The sequence below is a fragment of the Hibiscus syriacus genome, unplaced genomic scaffold, assembly GCF_006381635.1.
Source record: "Hibiscus syriacus cultivar Baekdansim isolate YM2019G1 unplaced genomic scaffold, ASM638163v2 tig00111022_pilon, whole genome shotgun sequence".
NCBI classification, from domain to species: domain Eukaryota; kingdom Viridiplantae; phylum Streptophyta; class Magnoliopsida; order Malvales; family Malvaceae; genus Hibiscus; species Hibiscus syriacus.
The window spans coordinates 4,527,371-4,549,818 of NW_024062956.1; the positions used below are offsets into that span (position 1 = coordinate 4,527,371).

At 35.4% G+C, this 22,448-nt stretch overlaps 1 protein-coding gene and 1 pseudogene across 2 annotated transcripts; one reads left to right on the forward strand and one right to left on the reverse strand.

Moving 5' to 3' along the window:
• On the reverse strand, nt 1-10,744 carry LOC120150244 (dentin sialophosphoprotein-like). 2 transcript variants are annotated; one of them, XM_039162933.1, is made up of 13 exons: nt 10,146-10,744; nt 9,994-10,027; nt 8,942-9,379; nt 3,811-4,184; nt 3,538-3,732; nt 3,263-3,460; nt 3,074-3,148; nt 2,928-2,994; nt 2,307-2,826; nt 1,722-2,252; nt 1,581-1,634; nt 603-677; nt 1-450 (listed from the first exon to the last, which is right to left on the reverse strand). In XM_039162933.1, the coding sequence occupies exons 1-12, from the start codon at nt 10,596-10,598 to the stop codon at nt 623-625; spliced, it is 2,994 nt and encodes a 997-aa protein (XP_039018864.1). In that variant the 5' UTR covers nt 10,599-10,744; the 3' UTR covers nt 1-450; nt 603-622. The 2 variants fall into 2 exon arrangements, with proteins under 2 accessions (XP_039018864.1, XP_039018863.1); XM_039162932.1 differs by having other exon boundaries at nt 1,722-2,826.
• A 2,179-nt stretch (nt 10,745-12,923) lies between these two features.
• LOC120150624 lies at nt 12,924-13,668 on the forward strand (annotated as a pseudogene).
• Nucleotides 13,669-22,448: the final 8,780 nt, after the last annotated feature.

The window sequence follows — 22,448 nt, forward strand, 5'->3', positions numbered from 1 at the left end:
TAGAAAGCTGACTACACGCTGCCAACTGAAATTAGATGAAATGGTACAAAAGTTACAAGGAAATCACATTGCATGCCTATGACTAACACAAACTGGGAAAAGATTAAATAAAAAACTAGGCAATGGAAAGAGGAGATATACGTGCACAAAATATTTCATGAGAGAGTGCCAAATCGCGGGTTCGACTATCGAATTGTGAGCATTGCGATAGAATAATCATTGAAACATATCTACCATACGGCATACCTATCTCGGTTTCCTCTTCATCATGCATCTCATTTGTTGCTGGATAACGAGTGACTTGCAGATTTCAAGAGGTGTTCCAGATATCACAGAGCAGAGATGTCTTTAGATGCTCGTCAACCTGTATAAACGAAATGAAACAATGAAACTCTTTGTTTCAAGCATCTTTATCGCCGAACAGGTGATCTCGACCTTGACCTCCTTCCCCTGCAAAAAGAGGTTTTGTAAAATAAATAAAGTAGAGAAACGTAAAGAGTTAAAGATTTGGACCTCCGACACTTTCACCTGAGTTTGGATTGATGATGGTTGTGTGTCTCATAAACACTTAATCTAATTCTACGGAATGTGTGGTAACATACCTGGTAGTCTCAGAAGAAGATTAGGGAGAATGCCAGCGCTGAGAATGCTTGCTATGTGGTGACCGCGAAACTTGTCTAGAAATGAAAACATACATCATACTGATTTGGTAAGTTAAAACATATAAATCGAGAAAAATGCTCAGCCTAGGCAGAGTCAAACTCGATAATGACCAGCCAGTTATGTTATTGTTTTCTTTTGGTGATAAATGGAAACCAAATACCTTCAAGCAATAACTAAGAAACTGAAAATAACGAAACCCTTAGGAAAGAGGGTTAGAATAGAAACTGACAACCAATTCTTCTTATTGAATAAATCGTATAGAAGAACAAGAGCTTCGGAACAATCAACATAGCACCATTACTGATGTTGTCAAAATCTTCATCTAATTTGCATTCGAGAACGCAAACCGAAGTCAGATGTGGAATAATAATAATAATAATAATAATAATAATAATAATAATAATAATAATAATAATAATAAATATCGGTGTAGCTATAAAAGGAGTTGAGATATAACATAAAAAGGAACAAATATTGATCACTTGAAGAAGGATAGAACTTAATATTTCCATAGTCACAACCAAACTATAACATCCGTATAGGAAAGTAGCAAACACATAATTTGACAACACAAGGAACGAAGTTTAAACTAAAAAACTATACTTGAGGAAACCATCCACTAAAATCACAAAGGAACTTGCAGGCAGAAAAGGTAATAATCAGAAGTACAACTCAAATGGAACAGAATATGAACAAGGTGCTTCATGGGGTGATAATACACCATGAAAGTTAAAGTCATAGTTCAGTACTCAGTAGCATTTGAAAAAGGTCAAGATGTTTCTTTAATTTAAGTTCCTATTAATTATCATGACAATATCTGCAAACAATAGAACAGACCAAACCTGACAACAGCTCAGTCTGCATAAAACGAAGATGCAAAACATGAATAAAAGTGATCAAGTACCAATACGTGTTACCTTCTTCTAGACTTGAAAGGAGAAGGTGATGACCGTTTTCTTGAACGTGACTTCCTGTAGTGCACAACAGAAAACAAGAAGCCAAATAGCTCAATCGAAGGACAATAAGGAATAAATAATCATTAGATCTCAATGACGAACCTCTTAGAACAGTCTGATGTTTCATCACTAGATTCATTAGAATTATCAGTGGAGTCATCCTTGCTCCTTCTGCCTCTACTGCTAATGGACAAGGACCTTCTTCTCTTGTGCCTGCTTGAGTCACTTCCATGTTTATGTCTTGATCTATCTTCTTCTTTTGTCCGTTCTCTTTTCCTGCCAACATCTTCTTTGGCACCAGCTCTATTAGATCTACTTGCATCTTTCTTGTCATCCTTGGCATCATGATGACTGGATCTTTTTCTTGAATCAGATTCCTTGGCTTTCTCTGCAGATTTAGGCTCTTTTTCTATCTCTTTTGAGCCATTCCGAGCTTCTATCTTTTTCTTCCTAAGCCTCTCATCCTCTCTCATGTAATTTTCAACTCCCTTCTGCTCTCCCCTACTCTTAATGACCTCCAACTCCCTACCACTACCAGGGTCTTTACTGAAATAACTCTTTCTACTTTCATGTCGATCATTCTTATCTGATTTTACTCTCGTTTCCCTATTTTGAGATTCAGATTTTGTTGATCTTTTACCAGCAGATTCATCAGGCAGCTCGGAATCAGATTTTTTTGTCACCCGTTCCCCTAAAGTATCGTTCATCATAGAACCATTATTTCCATCTTGCATCTTTCCACTATTAATATTACATTCATATCCAGAAACCACCTTGGAAGAAAATGATTTTTCATAGTTCCTAACTGCACCATCATCAGCAGTGTCGCTTCTGTTATCTGACTTCATATCACTTCCAAAATTCTTTTCAACTCCCCAGTGCTCATCAGGTACCGCCTGTGAATTGCCATTATCTGTTACATCACTGTCTTGTGAAAGCTTCTTACTGCTGGACTGCACAACAGCATCATTACTCCTTGAATCTGGCATCCTGGAACTTTGTGTTTCACCATCCACATCTTCATCGTCAGAGGCATAGTTTGCAAGGCCTAGCACATTGCCAGGGGAGCTTGAACTAGATTTTTCTTCAGCAGTGTATGATTCTTTCGCTTTACCTGGAACCAGTACCCTTGCAGAAGCCTTAGGAGATGGGACAAGTGAAGAAGATGGTGATACCTTGTGATTTGAAGCAACAGTGCTGTGGTCAACTGCAGTTCAGCAGTTATTTAAAAAATGGTGAAATTAAGAAAAGAGAGCATCATGAAAAAAATATCCAGGAAAAATTATCCAGATGCCAGCCTCCACCTACCGTCAACTATTGAATCTTCTTCGTTAACAACTTTGGTTGCGATTTCACTAAACAACTCATCTGTGACCTGAACAAAGGCATGGATTAGATCTACAGCACACATGCACACACAATAAAACAACCATACGTGCTTAAACAGTAGCAACCTTTAAAAGGACTTCAGTTAGCACACGTTTTATTTCCTGGTTAATAGCTGCAGTTCTAGCTGCTTCAACATAATCCTGCAGAAATAAAATGCAGTAGGTCATGTCTCAACTCTCAAGGAAATCAAATTATAACGAGAAAACTCATCTATGGCATATTGAGATATAAATGAGTTGGCAGAAATAGTAAACCTCATCATCATCATCTTCTTCAGTTGATCTAGAAGAATCAACGCTTTTGCTATCTGCTTGATCACTTTTAGCCAAGGATTTATCAACAGCTTCATCCTCAATGGATTCTGTCTCTTCTTTTGGATGTTCTAGAGAAGACTTAGCTATAGTAGCTTTGTTCCTTAATATTTCTTCCTTAAGCCAATTAGGCACAGGACCCTGGATACAATTCCATGAGAAGAAATCAGCAAAATCATCATGAAAGCTTTCGCATTTAAGATAATGATGTTCAATACCTTTTTGGGTCGTTCAGAAACGGCTCCATACATATCACCAGGAAAGGCTGCAGCAGGATGAAGTTGAGCTCCTACACCAAGACCAAAAGGAGCAGTTGCAGATGGAATATGTGGCTGAAAACTAGGCCCAGGAAACCTTGGAAATGAAGGTGCCGTGTGTCCAGAAACGGGGGAAGGTGCAGACATCGGATCATGCTGAGAAATGGATTTTATATCAGTATTACTAAAACTTTTAAATAAATAAAAGCTAATAGACAAGGATTGAAGGAAGACCTGTGCTCCAGGTGGAAGAACAGGAGGATAAACTGCATCAGGTGCAACTGGAGGAGTCCAGGAGTTAAATGAAGATGAAATAGCAATGGGATCAACGCCTCTTCCTAATGATTCATGATGAGCAGCATAATTGGATAGCATTTGTCGGTCATGATCATTATTAAACCTAGGTGCAAAATCTAAAGGCCGATCGCTAAGATCAGCTGCAGGATCTCCTGCTTGACTGCCATACGACAAAGACTGCTCACCAAGCACTGATCTCCCAATATCAGGCAATGGAGGTTGCATATGATATGCTGAATCTTGAGCTGATGAAACCGGCAAGGGCAATGACTTATATGACTGATCCTTTTCATCTGCAGACTTTTCCTTCCCTGGCATATTAAAGAGAAGTCAAATAGCAAATAAAACAAAACTTGACCTCCTTAGCAGCCCTTGGCTGTCATTCACATGAAAAGCCAAAATTCAGCAGTTCTCCTATCTGCTGTATAGAAGATATTTTGTTGACAGCAAGAGTAGCTTAACGGAGAAAAAATTATCCACTTAAATCTTTTCACCAAAAAAGATGGCTTAAGACTTTAGTATTATCATAACACAATCCTTAAAAAAGAAATATTACACAACTCTATTAATCAGCAATATGAAGCTAGAAAACATCTCATTAGTGGTCAGCTTTCCAGAATAGAGAATCCTGATAAACAGCCCAAGAACATTTTCAATTTAATCTTACTTTTTAGGCGCTCAGAGGATACAAGGAAAATATCTCATTGCGTGTTTGGATGGAGGGGAGTAGATAAAAGTAAAGTGAGCAAGCAAAAGGTTCGTGAATTTTTCTAACAGGGAGAAGGGTGTTTTAGAAATGAATCAAATACCTTCAGGTCCTCCTATTTGAAGTTCCATCAAATCAGGAGATATTGAAAGTAAAATAATTTCAAGCAGATGGTTTTAGCTTTTTAACCTCAAACTTTTACTTAAAAAAACTCATACCAGGAGGCATGCTTGTCAATATTCATTGCATATGAATTTCCACTACACTTTACTACTACCCTCACATTACCACTCAATTACTTTACCTCCTTTTATCTTACAGCATTACATATAAGTTGCCATTTGATTTTCGAAATGAAGCCTCCATTTATCATATCCAAGTATTCATATCAAAGAATTCAGCACACGATATAGTAACCTAATTGTGATTGGAGATATATTACCAACAAAACATATGCATTCTTGTGCAACTATTAAGATATCTTTCTGTTCATGTAGTATGATATATTGCATAATGCTAAGCTTGTAGTTAGCTAACTTAAAAGAAAAGCAAGCAGCAAAAATAGAACAAACCCAGTAAAGTATGTGAGAGCTAAATAAGTAGTTCCAACATTTCCAAATGTTGAAAGAAATGCCATTTCTAGGCACTTCTAAGTAGTTGGTATAACTCATGATACTTTAACTAGATAAGTGAACTAGCAATGATAATGGCAACAAATGAAACTTTTTGGCATGTTCCATAAAACAAAATGTCATTGAATTCTTTCCCCAACAATATCCATATAAAAACTTTGTAACAAGACCCGCACGGTGTTTGAACATAAGAACTATTTATATGTGACAACAGTCCAAATAACATTCATATAGCCAGCGTGGACTGATAAGAATCAACCATAGTAGGGAGTTAGTTCCACATTAACTCTCATTTTCCAAGTTTTTTTTTATAAAAGTTAGGTCTCATTAAAAACTCCATTCGTATTCGTCCACATACTAAGAAGTATGTTAACGAACATTGGAAGGAAGAACAGAGTATCACATAGTTTATTGAATAGAACACCCAATACATATGAAAACACGGAATACCCTCATACGGGGATATACACCATTACAAAAAAAGAATAACCTAAAACTCTCACATCCTCAACCACAAAACCCCAAAGAAAATCACCCAAATTCTAAGTTACATCTCCAGCAAAAGGAAAAAAACAACACAAAAGGACATAACAGAAAATAAAACCAACACATGCAACCATTATAACTAAATCAACCGCCTCTGAATAGAACTCCACTGACAGGACCATCAATTAATCTGTCCTTGCAACTTTATTGAAAAATCATCTCTTTTGCTTGCATTTCTTCACCACACGATTTCTTCTTCTTAGTTTCTCAGTGAAGTACCTTCCTGTAGTTGTATTGCGTCCCCAGATATACCATTAGAAGGGAAAAGACCCATCATAAGAACATCTTCCGAGGCATGGGGTTGACTCCATCAAAGTGGTGAACTGATTTATCAATTGGATGCTTCACAAAATTTGTGTGAATGATCCAAAGCCTCTGTTGAATGTAACCCCGAATCTAGTTTTTTACTTGATTTCTCAATATCTTTGGCAAACTTCAGTAATGAAACATTTTCAAAGTTGGTTGCTTCTATGTCAACATCTTCTTCGGAACATTTTAAACCTGAGGAGAACACCGAAGACCTTGATTGAGAATTGTCCGACGAAGCCCCAATTGAAGAAACGCGATCTAATGAGTTGTCGACTTCGTCAGAGACCCAAGACTTTGGTTTGAAGGAAGGTTCAATTTCATGCACCATGATTTTGAAGAAATTATCACCAACCTTCAACTCCAACGACTCATCAATTCTTACATGAGCCTTTGAGAGGATTTGAATTTTTTTCCGATCAAAGGATGATGGAAACTGACAGCTTTCGTCGATGGCTAATAATTTACCCCACTTATTTGCAATGTTTTTGAAAGTATCCCAATTCCAAGCGTGAAAAGGAACCCTCGCAAACTAACCACACTCGACGGCACTCCACCACCAAACTCTCTGACCAAGCTTCAACTCTGGAAAACCACTTTGCAAGAGTCTCTGATTTATCGTTCTTCACACTTCTCAACGAAACAGAGTCTTCAAAAATCATTAGAACTACATTTCCAGCAGCTCTCATTAGCGAGATAACAACGAGGTCTATGGCTTGCATTTGACTATCAAGATTACCGATTTTGATAAAGCTCTTGCACCACTCCACTAGACATTTACTCAACACGTGAAGTTTATCTTCGCCCACCACACCTTTAACTTCACAGTGATTATTTCTCGAAACAACTTCCATCCCAGACTTACGGTAAACAACTGTCGAGGACTTTATCCAATAAGACTGTCGAGGTTTGAATTTAGCTAAAAAAACACCAATTTTGCTGCCGTCAATATGAGAACCATTAATTTTTTATATCGCTTTTCTTGCTTCTTCGATTGTTGCGAAGCAAATGAACCCAAAACGAACCCCTTTTGAATTTCTTTTGTTTGGAATAAAAGAATCAATTAACCGACCGTGGGTGCAAAATAAAGATCCAAACCTTTTTCAATGGATCTTCTCTGGTAGAGTTTCAATAAAATAACGTGTATCATCCAATTCTATACCCATTAATGGTTTTTAGATGGCCATCCTTCCACCAATTATTAAACTCGATTCTCCCAATTCTTGCTACTTCACCAGACTTGTCATTACAACACCCCTTTGTGGTGAACTCCTTGGTTCCATCGTGGACAACATCTACGGCAGACCTTTCATCGTAACACCCAGCCTGAACAGGCAAATAAATGCTTGGAGCTGCTACAGGAGCTGGATTTGGCATTGTCAGCACTGGAGGAACATGATAACATCCATACGGGTCATATGCATCAGAATCTGTAACTATTCCTCTTTTAACAAATAGATTCTTCTTTGCCATCTCTATGTGCAAAAGGGACTTCGACTTGGCATCAAAAACCATTTCTTGGGGGGCATCCTTGGCAGCAACTGCAAATTTTGCATTTGAGAAAAGAGTGAAACCCATAGGCTTTTCTCCCTTGTAGTTCACTTGCGAAGCTTCAAAACATGGAAGCCATCTCAGTAAATTCTGCAGCTCTCTCTCTTTGACATCTTCAGGCAGAACCATAATGAAGATAGTACGAACCTCGTCATGATGGGAGGGGTCAGGTGACAGAGAAGCTTGGACCGGAGGCCACTGCTGGTGATAAGGGTGGATTCCAGCACCCGACATGTGAGGAATAAATAAAAGATAGGCTCCTGAAACTCTAAACCAAGACTCGAGGACGGAGAGAGATATGATCTCTCGCTTGTTGGTTTGACAGGGAGAGATTCGTCGGAACGCGAATTTTTTCTTCTAGATCTAATCCGATTTATTTCGATTTTGAAAAAAAACCAACGTTCGATCTATGCTTGGGGTGAAGAGAGGATTCAAATGGTGTATTTTTCTTCCTTTTCCGATGCCAGCAAGCGACGGTCGGAGCCTATTAACGATGACTGTCGCGGCAGCGAAGTGGTGGCCGACCACTGGGTTATGAAAGGAAAGGCGCCGGGGAGTGTGGATGAGGTTTTCAAAGAATGAAAATTTTGAAATTGCCTGGAATCTAGACTTCTCTCACTAGAAGTCAAAAAATGCGATGTAACCCAAGTTTATTTTTTTTCATATGACAAACAAAGCCATTAGGTTGACCATTAAAATTGTGGTACCACAACACAAAAGCAATCACTCAAAGAACCAAGTACATACTTCAAATAGCCATTTCTCAACTGAATCTTTGTGGAAAATTTGAATTCATGACAAGGACAAATTTGGAGCACCAAAGCATCCAAGAAATAAATAATTAAAAACTAATGAAAGGAAAGACTCTTTAAGAAAACCAACTTAGAGAAAAGAAAAACATTATGCAGTGGTCCAATCTTAGGTGAATTAACTGCATATTACTGAACCAAACTAAAACTAGCATTTTAAAAAATAATAATAAAAGGAAAAAAGCGTGAACACAATTTTAAAAGAAAAGTTACAAAGAACTAGGGTAAGACCCTTTCAGTTTATATATATCCCAGTCGGTCACATTATCATTTTAGTCAGGCTACATACCCTACACATCATGATTTTTTCTGAATGATAGTTGTTTAAGAGTTCCTGTTTAGAAGTACAAAAAAACTATTCAAAAATATAGAACGGAGTAATAGAAATCTTTGACCAATGGGTTCCAGAAAGATATTATTTCAACACAAGAAAAGGATGTGAAGAAATGTGGTCTAAAGAAGCAGTTCTTCAGCACAAGCTGCACAAGCAAGTTTACTTTACTAGGTGAAATTATTACCTGAAACTGAAGAATAACTAGAAGGTACCTCCTGCAGATGAAAAGATGAACTGGCAGACAAACTTTCTTGGTGAAGAAATCCACTGTTCGGATCCATAAGTGAAGTTCCATCTCTAACATGGTAAGGCGGACAAGCATCAGGAAAATATGAAAACGGTCTGGAGCTGTTAGACAAAGTCTCATTTGGATAAGTTGCTGGAGGGCCATGAGGAGATGCTGCCGGAACAGGGAACTGCTGATAGCTAGCAATTGGCAGTGACTGTTGAGCATCCATATAATGAGAATCAACAGCTTGTGAATATGGATCATGAAAATGATTTTGCTCTTCTGGCCTGCCAGCTGGAGTAATTTGTGATTCGACCTGCTGGTCCTGCATTGCAGCCCTAGTGTTTGCCCATTCTCTAGCTTTGGCTCCCCAATCTTCCACGTTGTTGTGGGCTGGCACCAGAAAATTATTACACAAGAAACCCATTAACACCAACATACGATAAGAAAAGCACAGGTTCAGATTACCTTTGATAATCAGGGCATTTGGCTTGTATAGGTAACAACACAGAAGTTCAGATCATACATATCACAATCGGCAACATAATTATATGGATATACAACAGCTGACCACTAGAACAATTACCATCATGGTAATAAGAAATACATTCCTATGAGTAACAATTGGTTGCCGTTCCATTTAACCATAAACAATGAGGTGCAGTAGCATCCTTTAAAATGAAGCCTGAAGTCATTCCATCCATCTATCACTTTAATTACAATTTACAATAACAAACATACAACTTGTTAATTTCAATATAAGAAGATTGCAGAGCCTTTGAGCTTCACGGTGGGTGTATAAGTAGTTAAATTAAAACACACTAAATATATAGTTATATACTCTTTGCATGTGTAGGATACAAAAGCTTCAGAAAATGCTCATATTAACTTTTATAAGGAGCAGTTTGCAGTCCCACACATATGAAAATAACAATCTAATTCTATTGAAGACGATGAAAAGGTAAATATCATGGGGAATGAAATCAGAAAACCAGTTAAATACCCACCTTGGTGATGAGACCAATTTGTATTGCTCCATTCCTATAGAATGAAAAAAGCGCAAAAAAAGTCATTGGATGAAATGAACCCAAATGGCAGTATTTTCCTTAACATTATAAATAAAAAATACACAAAAATAACATAAAAATTTGGAATTAACCTGATTGACGTGAGAGAAAGTGTTGGGAATCTGCGAAGGAGGCATGTAAGGTCTATGAACGGGAGGAGGCGGGGGTGGAAGGAAGTGGTTACTTCCGTTATGAGGGTGAGGGGGGAAAGGAAGAGGAGGAGGCGGAGGATAAGCGGAATGATCGGGATGCGGACCCCACTGGGAAGGCGGTTGCTGAGCGGAAGGAGGATGAGGAGGAGGGTGGTGCGGTGGGGCAGAATGAGACTGATTGTGATGCTGCTGCTGGTACTGAAATTGAAATTGATTGGAGTACCAAGACCCCGGCGGCGGCGGAGCAGCAGCTCTCGGAGGTGGCTGATACTGGTAATAATGTTGTTGTTGGAGATGGGGATCAGCGGGAGCAGGTTGTTGTTGCTGCGGCGGCGGCGGAGGCGGTCGCATGTAGCGGTGCGGTTGCTGTTGTTGCTGCTGATACGCGTCCATTTTGTGTATGGGAGGGCTTGGATTTTGCTGGAAATTTTCAGTAGTTTTCCTTTTGATCCGATTAAAACTCGACGGAAAAATCAGATTACGAGATGAGAGAAAGGGATTTTTTTTCTTTTCTTTTTTGTGTTGTGAGGGTTAAGTGAACCCATAGGCCATGAACCCTAACTTTCTCGTGTATAGATCGATGAAATTGATCTAAATCACGCGCCGTTTTGGTGATCACGCGCCAAGTCCCTAGACCTGTGAAAGTGGTCGGCTCATCTCTTGGCCAACGAGTCCAGCTTTGGATAATATTTTTGTAACTTGGTTTGACCTCCAAGAATTGGGCTATTTGCTATATCCAAGTACTTTTATTTTTATTAATAAAATAAGTATTTTTATTTTTAAAAATATTTTTAATATAAAAATAAAAATATATCAAAATGATCATTTTGATTAGAGAATGATATGAGACTTGGATTTATCAGATTTTAATATAACTTTGTAAGGTCGGGTCTATAGTTAATTTCAGGTTAAGTTAAATCAATTTTTAAAGGATAAGATTAGGTTTTGATTTAAGATAAATAATCTTTCGACATGATCCAAAATGGTAATATAATATTTTTATATTTAAATATAATTGTAGTATTACCCTCTTTATATTTTTTTAATTAGACCATTATTTTGTCTTATGAAAAATTAGAATTTCATATATGTGTGTCAATCTAGTGCAAATTTTTACTCTAAAAATCATGTCCATATAACATCTCTAAACCTAAATTGATCCGAATGAGAAATATAAAAGTAGAATACTCAAGTTGAATCAATTAAAATATTAACCCAACCCGACCTATATCTATTTTAAATTTCAACACTTTAAGTGTAACCTAGATAATACTATATCTCTAAATATGATATTTGTTATTTTAATTTCAATATATCAATATCAATGAGTTTTGATATATCATCTTAAAGTTGTTGATTTTTGTGAATATTATATATATACATGTAAATATATATTAATTACAAACATGTAATATATCTTAAATTTATGTTAACAACTTTTATAACAGGTGATCAAAAAATTTTAGTTGACATATTTTTTCTCTTTTAAATTATAAATTCAATATTCATTAGAAGTAAAATTATTATTTTTCTATCTCTACTAAATAAAAATTGTTCAAAAAATATATATCTAAAATTTATTGAGTTTTGATATATCCTTGGTATGATATATATATATATATAGTATTGATAATATATACATGTAACTATTAAAACATCGTACAAAGGTTTAAAAAGAACTTTATTCGAACAAGCATACATCAAACCATGAACTTTCTTATTAATTAACTTAAAAAGTTAAAAGTAGAGATATGTATGGATTAGAATTAAATTTTTGATCTATTCAAATTTGATTCAAGCATATTTTTTATCTATCATTTGATTTGATCTAAATTTAAAGATATTCACTTAATCTGAATTTAATCCAATTTTTAGATAAAAATCCACATTCGATTTGATATATATATATAGTTTTATTTTTATGAATATTATTATAATCATCCCTAAATATATAAAAGATTATTCAATTATTTTTAAATCAAATCAAATTAAAAATTATTCACAATAAATTTAACCTATTATTTAAAAATTACTCAATCAAATCTGATTTATTTTTTAAAATTAATTTTATAAAATTAGATTAAATCAAAACCTACCACGTCCAAATCTTATGCTCATCACTATTCATAAGTAATAGGGGTGTGCAAATTCGGCTACCCGAATCTTTGAGTAATTGATTTATCAGCCTGCGTCCCGACTCGGATGTTGCGGGTACCCGAATACCCGGGTTTTTTTTTCCAAATTATTAATTAAAAATACACACAAATTTAAATGTTCGAAACTTCGAATTACATAGTTCAACATCCAAACATAATTAAAAAATGTTAGTCCGACATCCAAACATAATTAACAAAAATGTAATGTTAGCATCATTGTTCATTTTTAAATATGGGTGACCAAAATAGAATCAAAACGTAATGTTAGGTATAATTTTGAAAAAATAATAATCGAATGACTAAAACATAAATTAAATAATATATAAGTGACCAAATAGATAGTTTACCATAAATAAAAATGTATATATGAATTATATTAGATAATATATAAGTGACCAAATAGGTAGTTTACCCTAAATAATAATCGAGTGACCAAAACATAAATTAGATAATATATAAGTGACCAAATACGTTGTTTACCCTAAAAAAATCCCTAACCGGGTACTCAGGTAACCGGATACCCGAAAAAATTCAATTTTGTGACATGGGCCCAACCCAAGAAATGTTGGGTCGGGTACCCGACCCGACCGGGTAATTTTTTTAGAAAATTACCCGAATTTTTAGGTTCGGGTCGGCGGGTCAACAGGTAGAGTCCAACGGGTCTGGTATTTTTGCACACCACTACTAAGTAGCAAGTTGTGATGGTCACATAGGTAAAATCGTAAAACCCTAAGGGTAAACCTATAAATGGAAAACCTCGCCCGTTTTCTCACACTATAATATAATCCCCATAAACCCTAACCATAATATCATTTCCTTCAGCCGCCAATAACCTTTCACCTTTCTAGATCCACACCAAACCACATAATGACAAACTGCTTAAAAAACTGCAATAAGAGGGCATCCACGTGAGCACCGGTCACGACCGTATCAAGAAACACCGCAAATAACCCAGAGGTCGGGGAAACACTGGAAGCATGCACCACCATAGGATCCTATTCGAAAAGTATTACCCTTGGTATTTTGGGAAAGTCGGTATGAGGTATTTCCAAAAGCTCCACAACAAGTTCTATTGCCCCATCGTCAACATCGATAAGCTTTGGTCTCTAGTCCCATAGGACGCGAAGGTCAAAACCAACAAGGATTCGACGCCGATGATTGACGTGACTCAGTATGGATACTTTAAGGTGATCGAAAAAAATGTTTTGCCAGAGAATCAACCAATCGTTGTCTAAGCTAAATTGGTATCAAGGACTGCTAAGAAGAAGATTAAGGAGGCTGGTGGCGCTGTCGTGCTCACCTCTTAAGTTAGGTCTTTTTTTCTTTGGATCTGAATGACACTTATGTTATATTATTGGCATCTTTCGTATATTTTTGGAGTTAATCTTGAAATGATAATTTCTATTAATACCCTTAATTTTGGATTAAACTAAGTTTTGAGTAATGTTGGTATTATTGAATTTTGTCAATTTAGTTATATGATTAATATTATTTGCTTCAAATTTGAGTTGAACAAAGGTAAGCCATGGATATTTCAATGTAATAGACATTGTTGGAACTGCAACACCCAAAATTTAATTAAAAGAAAGTTGAGGACCAAATTATAAATTTTTAAAAGTTTGTAACTCAGTTTTGGAACCTGTGGAAAGTTTAGGAACTTAACCTTAGGGATTTGGTGGCTGAAGGGGCTTGAACTCGTGACCCTAGGGTCATGGGTGCTCATGCCATGGCCACCAGGCTAGGCTCCTATTGATGATTTATTTAATAAAATATATTTTTATATCAATGTTGTTTGGGTTATAACCCAAAATCAAATCAGAAAAACCCTGATTGTAAACCATCCCCAAACCCAACCCATTTCTTCTAACTCAAACCACCCCATGTTACTCTCCATTCAGCCTCCTCCAATCGACGGTGAAGTGCAATGTCGCGTCCAGCGAGCTCAACAGTAGCCTACAATCCAACCCCGACCCTTAGTTTACTTGGATCGGCCACTGTCTATCGTGAAACAGGAGAAACCCGTTGAACCCTCATTACCTCCATTAAACGCATTTTTTGATCGCCTCAATCGTCCTCTTACCTCACTATCGTCGCCACTGTGTTCACTGGCTATTTTCGATTACACATCCTTTGGGTCACTCCGTCGCAGTCGCGTGCGCATGGGGTTCCTCCCTATTCTTAGAATATTCTAGAACCGGTTCGAGTTGACTCGAATCAGTATAAGTCAACTTGTACCAAATCGAGTCAACAAGAATCAACCTGAGTCAACAAGAACCGCTCTGACATGTTGAATTTTACTCTAACCATTAACATGCCCGTTGAATGTTTGTTGAGTTAATCGATTGACGGAATCGGCCAAGAGGGGGTGAATTGGCAATTAAAATTTTGTGGAAGCTATTGCAGAAAATTGAAAGTGATTGCACAACGATTTAGAGTGGTTCGACTTTATCAACTAAAGTCTACGTCCATTACCTTAGCCATCACACTAAGGATTTTCCAACAAATTCACTAATTTATTCTTTCTTTTGAGGCCAAAGAGATAACCTTACAACTCCCTCAAGAATATACCCCAATTCTTGAGAACACTCTTTTCTCAAAGAGAAAATTACAAATTTGCAAACTTACAAGAAAAACCTCACAAGGCAAATATGTTTGCACAATTCTAGAACAAAGAAAGAACACTCAAGAATAAATACAATTGAGCACAATAAGTGTTCTTGAAAGCAAAATGAATATTGAATGAAAAATAGGCTTGAAATGCTCAAAGTTGAGGTTTGATGCTTTCTCTTTGATTCTTTCTTGATTCTAGTTGCTTGATGTTTCTTCTTATTGATCAATGGCTTCTAAGCTTGTTTAAATACACCTTGAATCACTTCTGAATGTTGGGGATCATTAATGAAGTTATTGGAGTCGTTTAAGTGTGAAAACAATTAATACAACAACTTGGAGCGTGGGGGGAATCGGTACCCCTCATGGGGAATCGGTTCCCTAAGTGTAAAATTCAAATATTTCGACCGTTGAACAGGGGGAATCGGTTCCCTCCGAGCATACTGGAATTCTCGGAGCCAAACTTATTCAAGAGGGAATCGGTTCCCTCTGAGCAATCTGGAATTTTTGGCTTTGAAATGGTTCGAAATATTTTGTAAAATCGTTTTGAAATTATTTTAAGATTAAAACTTAATTTTACACTTGAGTAAGGATTTAAAATGAACTTTGAAATACTTTGAGTAATATTTTAATATTCGATTTAATATATCGAATATGCTTAGAAAAATCATTTTCAAAATTAAAATTCTTTTAATTTAATTTGTTATATCGAAACAAAAAAATGTTTTCAACAATCTCCCACTTTTTGATATAACAAAACATTTTAAGATTTTCTAATTTCAAAATGAATTTTGATTTTGAAAAATGCTACTCCCCCTTACTTTAACACTACTCCTCTTCAAAAACGCTTTTAACATTTCTCTCCCTTTTTGTTAAATCAAAAAGACTCGTAAAAGATTTTAAACAAGGTTTTGAAATCATTTAGCCAATTGATTATATATATATAAACATAAGCTGCTAAGAACACAATCAAAAGAGAGGTTAGCCATTAGTTTCATAATCAATATTCATAAACATGTAATGGATAATTGGTCATATATGTCTAAAGATGAAAAATAAACACGAAATCCAAACCAAATGTATTAAACATAAGTTCGAACAACCAAAAATAAACAATCCAAAAACATTCAAAATGTTTTAACAATAAGTTCAATCCAAACAAGCAAAGCAAAGATCAAAGTTCAAGCATCCGTAGGAGGATCGGGAGGTGGAAAATGAGCTCGCATAGCTGCCATTTCATGAGTGAGTTCATTAATACGAGTGTTGGTTGCTTCATTGTTTGCACGCATCTCCCTAAGAATTTCTAATTGTTGAGCTTCCATAGTCGAGAAGTGAGATTCTATGAAAGTGAAGCGAGAATCCAAGGATGCATAACGAAAATCAAATGTCTCCATAAATGATTGAAAATATGGAGGCACATGATCTTCTTGCTGAGGTTGTTCCTCGTGTTGTTCCGGCTCATCGTCGGCTTCGTCAATATCTTGCATTAATTGTTCAAGCTCGGGATCGTCGTCATCTTTTGGTGGAGCTTGAGAAGAGCTAGCTCCCGGAGTATTTTCAGAAAATCGAACCCATTCACCGTTGTCCTTATTCTTTATCCATCCCGCTCTCGTTAAGGAAAGAAGATTAATTTGTTTCTTGAGAAGAAAGGCGACATTAGAATAGAATATGCGAACAAGTTGATGGTAAACTATAGGTTCAAGATCACAAAGTTTATCAAATTTCCACTCTTGAAAAAGAGGATTAGGATGATTGAAGCACGAGTTTTGTATAGTCATATTAGGATTAACGGGATTAGGAATAGGAATTTCAGGAATAGGAGGTAGATTTGGTTGTTGGTTTGAATGACTAGATGATGACCTAGCACGTTTAGGATTTGACATGGTTTAGGAAATCGGAATAGAATGGATAACCTGCAATTTAGAAACACATGTATGCAATTCAATCAATCCCAAAACTCAATTGAGTTCTCAATATTTCAAGGTTCTCTTAAACTTATCTTAATGGGCAAAGTTTTTGAAAAACTTATTAAAAAATGAGGTTTTGAAAATCAATATATGTATAGTTTTCATAACAACAACATAATTCAATCAAAACACAATAATTTGAAAAACAATTTTTTTTTCAAAAATTTCAAAGAACTTTGGAAAATTCTTGTGTTTTTTATGAAATTAGTTGTAAAATTTAGTTTCTAATCACTAAACAATCAATGCACGATCATTATTTATATCTAGAACTAATTGAAACTAGTCCTATGTTCAAAATCAATGAAATAGAGAGTTTAGAAAAATTTACCTTGAAAGATGAGATTGAGTGGATTTTGATGTTGTTTGCACGATTTTAATGATGCTAGCAGGTTTAAGATTTGAAAAGTGATGAAATTCCGACTAAAAAAGATGTTATGAAGCAAAGAGGAGATAGGGAGAGAGAGAGGGAGAGAACGGCGTGAATGAAGAATATATTGAGGGTTTGAGGAAAAATTAGGGTGTTCTGCCCGTAAAAACCAGAACCCCAGGGGTATCGATTCCCCTAGGGGGAATCGGTTCCCCTTCAAGGGGTATCGATTCCCTCTGCCATATAATTAAAAAATCTGTATTTTAAACACTCAAAATGCTAAATTAATCTTTTCTAGTGGTATTGACAACTCATATATCAAAAATTAATTATGTTCAATCAATCAAATTAATCCTTAAACTACATTTGAACATAAAGTTATTTTTTCATCAAGAATCATAAACTCCCCCTAACTAATAGCAATAAATGTAATCAGAAATTACTATTATAAGCATTTTTTATTTAGTCTTAAAAGTGCTAAAATTATTTTAAACACTAAGTGAAGATAAGTTAGTTAAACCTAATTCTCTCCTAAGTGTCCAAAAACGTTCCTTGTCCAAAGGTTTTGTAAAGATATCCGCTAATTGATGCAAAGTATCAACAAATTCTAGAACTACATCTTCCTTAGTGTCATGGTCTCTAATGAAGTAATGACTTATTTCAATGTGCTTAGTTCTAGAGTGTTGGATGAGATTTTTAGTGAGACAAATAGCACTAGTATTGTCACACTTGATAGGAATGGTACCTACTTCAATTCCATAATCAAAAAGTTGTTGTTTCATCCATAAAACTTATGCACAATAACTACCGGCTGAAATGTATTCGACTTCAGTGGTAGATAATGTAACACAATTTTGTTTCTTTGAAAACCAAGAAATCAACATATTTCCAAGGAATTGGCAAGTACCAGAGGTGTTTCTCCTATCTAATTTGCATCATCCATAATCCGTATCAGAAAAGGCATGCAAGCTAAAGCTAGAGTCTCTAGGATACCGAAGTCCTAAGCTAGGAGTGTCCTTAAGGTATCTAAAGATTCTCTTAACAGCTAGTAAATGTGATTCCTTATGACATGATTGAAATCTAGCACATAAGCAAACACTAAACATAATGTCTGATCTACTTGTAGTTAGATAAAGCAAAGAACCAATCATTGACCTATATAATTTAACATCCGCACATTTACTTCCTTCATCTATGTCAAGCTTTGTAGAAGAGCTCATTGGAGTGTCATGAGGTTTCCCATTTTCCAGTCCAAACTTCTTGAGCATATCTTTGACGTACTTAGCTTGATTGATGAAGATACAATCTTTTCTTTGCTTGATTTGGAGTCCCAAGAAAAATGAGAGCTCCCCCATCATGCTCATTTCGAATTCGCTTTGCATTAGCTTAGAAAATTCTAGGCAAAGAACATCATTAGTAGAACCAAATATTATATCATCAACATAAATTTGAACTACTAATAAATCTTTACCTTTATGCTTTAAAAACAATGTAGTGTCAATCTTCCCTTTTGAAAAACCTTTTTCAATTAAAAAGTTTGACAATCTTTCATACCAAGCTCTAGGAGCTTGTTTTAAACCATAAAGTGCTTTTGTCAATTTAAGAACATGATCAGAAAATTTTGAATCTTCAAAACCTGGAGGTTTCCACATACACTTCTTCTTTTATAAAACCATTTAAAAATGCACTTTTAACATCCATTTGGTATAGTTTAAATTCATGAAAACATGCAAATGCTAATAACATTCTAATTGTTCCATCCTAGCTATGGGAGCGTATGTTTCATCATAGTCTATGCCCTCTTCTTGAGTATACCCTTGAGCAACAAGTCTAGCCTTGTTTCTCACTATATTACCACTCTCATCAAGCTTATTCCTAAATAACCATCTAGTACCTACAGTAGATTTATTACTAGGCCTTTCAACTAATGTCCATACTTTACTTCTCTCAAATTGATTTAATTCTTCTTGCATAGCCATAATCCAATGTTTCATCATTTAATGCTTCTTTAATATTCTTAGGCTTTCTGCATGAAATAAATGCAACATAATTACAAATATTTCTAAGAGAAGATTGAGTTATTACCCCTTTGGATGGATCACCTATAATCTCACCATCCTTGACATAGTTGTACTCTCTTGGATAAGATACTTCCCTTTCTTCAATGGTTGGATTCTCAATAGGATCATGAGTTTCCTCATCTTTCGTTTCTTCTTTTGATGATGATTCTCCAACGTCATGTCTAACGTCATTTGTATTAATAATACCTACATCATAATTCAAACAAGAATCCTTCCTCGGAAGGAGATTATCATCGAAAACAACATGTATAGATTCTTCTACAACCAAAGTTCTTTTGTTAAATATTCGATAAGCTTTAGAATTTAAGGAATAACCCAGAAAAATTCATTCATCACTTTTAGCATCAAATTTGCCAAGGTTTTCTTTACCGTTGTTTAAAACAAAACATTTACATCCAAAATGATGAAAATAGCTAATGTTAGGCTTTTTATTTTTAAAAATTTCATATGGAGTTTTCTTTAAAATTGGCCTAATCATTACTCGATTTACAACATAACAAGCAGTATTTGTGGCTTCCGCCCAAAAATATTTTGGTAAATTATTTTCACAAAGCATGGTTCTAGCCATTTCTTCTAAAGTTCGATTTTTCCTCTCAACAACTCCATTTTGTTGAGGGGTTATAGGTGCTGAAAATTTATGGCTAATACCATTAGAATTACAAAACTCATTAAATCCAAGATTTTCAAATTCAGTGCCATGATCACTTCTAACACTAGTGATAAAGTAACCTTTTTCGTTTTGGATTACTTTTGAAAATGTGATGAAATTTTCTAATGCTTCATCTTTAGTACTTAAGAATAGAACCCAAGTATATCTAGAATAGTCATCTACCAAGACAAATGCATATTGTTTTCCACCCAAGCTAGTAGTCCTAGTTGGCCCAAAAAGATCTATATGGATCAATTGTAATACTCTACTAGTTGACACATCATTAATGGATTTAAAAGAAACTCGCTTTTGTTTTCTTTTAGCACAAGCATCACATATTTTATCATTATCAAATTTTAGTTTAGGCAACCCTCGAACCAATTCTCCTTGAACTAACCGTTGCAAAACACTCATGCTAGCATATCCTAGTATCCTATGCCATAACCAACTATCATGCTCATCCTTTGCAACTAGGCATAAATTAGTCATTTCTATAGAGTCTAAATGCACCATGTATATGTTTCCTATTCTATGACCAACAAGCATAATCCTATTAGATGCAATGTCAATGACTTTACAACCATTAGTTTCAAATATGACATTGAATCCCTTATCACATAATTGACTAATACTCAAGAGATTATGCTTTAATCCATTCACATATAACACATTTTTAATTTGTATGGAAGAGGTATTACCTATTGTACCTATACCTTCAATGTGACCTTTTGAATCATTCTCAAAAGTCACTTCTCCTCCATTTTTTGCATTAAGCTCTATGAACCGATTTTTGTCCCCGGTCATGTGTCTTGAGCATCCACTATCAAGGTACCATGAATTTAGATTTATTTCCCGTACCTTGTAGCAATGCTCCTTTTCTTACAAACATAGATTAATTTTTGATTTGTGGTACCCAAATTCTTTTGGTTCCATATTCATTAGTTTCCAAAATTCTAGTCCCCTTAGGTATCCATTTGTGTAGGATATCTTTATCTTTAGTAGTAATGAGTTCTTTAGGAACCCACATACTTCTAACGATTTTTCCATTAGAGGTTCTTCGGGGACCTCTATGATTGTAGTTTTTAAAACTTTTTCTAACAAAGTTGGATTTTGAATTTTCTCATTTTTCAAAACATTTTGTTCCAACTTTATCAAAAGAAGCTTTAAGATCATCAATTTTCTTTTGATGATCATCATTGATCTTTGAAAGTAAATTTTACAAATCCAATTTTTCTTTTCAAACTCTTATAGTTTGATTTGCAAATCTTTGATTTTACTTTCAAGATCGTTGTTGGTTTTGGATATGAGTTTATTTTCATTTTTTAATTTTGAAATATCATTTTTATGTTTTAAAAACAATTTCTCATAATCCGAAGCTAACCCATTATATTCCTCTAATAGCTCATCATAAGATAAATCATCAAAATCAGATGAGTTAGAGGTTACCTTAGAATCTTCCCCGAATGCCATCAAGCACAAGTTTGCTACTTCTTGTTCCTCTTCATCAGAACCTTCTTCATCGCTTCATTTAGCCACACGAGCCTTGTGCTTATTCTTTGATTGACCATTTCTCTTCAATTGTGGGCAATCATATTTGACATGTCCCGGCTTTTTGCATTCATAGCAAATGATCGAGTCCTTCTCTTTTGGTTCATTTTTTAGGCCTTCATTTCGTTTGAATTTTCTTCCTTGGTAAGGTCTCATCATTTTTCTAAACCGTTTGGCAAACAATGACATTTCCTCATCATCGTCATCTTCATTCGAATCACTCTCATCTTTTGTGGATTTGAGAGCAACTCCAATGTTTTTCTTCTTCTTCTTCTCCTTTGGTGTCTCGTTAATCTTATCGAGGTCCACCTCATCTTCAAGCATCATTTCATGAGTGAAGAGGGAACCGATCAGTTCTTTAAGAGTTAAGGACGTTAGGTCCTTAGACTCGATGATTATCGTCTTCTTTGATTGCCATGATTTTGGAAGAGAGTAAATTAACTTCCTTACAAGCTTTTCATTTGAAATGATCTCTCCATATGATTTGAGACCATTGACAATCGTTGAGAATCTATCCGTCATAGCTTTGATATATTCATTTGGTTTCATCCTGAAATTTTCATAAATATGCGTTAGAATACTAATTTTAGATTTCTTTACCTCATCGGTACCTTCATGAGTGACTTGAAGTTTGTCCAATATTTCTTTGGTGGTTATACAAGATGAAACTCTTCCGTATTCATCTGGTCCAAGAGCACAAAATATGATATGGATGGCTTTGGAGTTGAGCTGGAACATTTTTTTCTCTCCTTCGCTCCAAAATCTTGGATGAGTGAGAGGCTTGATGTATCCTTCTTCTACGATATTCCATGCTCCCATGTCACTTTCTTGAATGAAGTACATCATCCTATTTTTCCAATAGGCATAG

What these genes read in the sequence shown, in the direction of transcription:
- LOC120150244 (XM_039162932.1), bottom strand. Translation starts at nt 10,598, where the DNA reads ATGGACGCGTATCAGCAGCAACAACAGCAACCGCACCGCTACATGCGA. An exon ending in TTCTTCCACCTGGAGCACAG is followed by an intron (nt 3,733 to 3,810) that starts GTCTTCCTTCAA and finishes TCCATTTCTCAG; the next exon opens with CATGATCCGATGTCTGCACC. An exon ending in ACATCAGACTGTTCTAAGAG is followed by an intron (nt 1,635 to 1,721) that starts GTTCGTCATTGA and finishes TGTGCACTACAG; the next exon opens with GAAGTCACGTTCAAGAAAAC.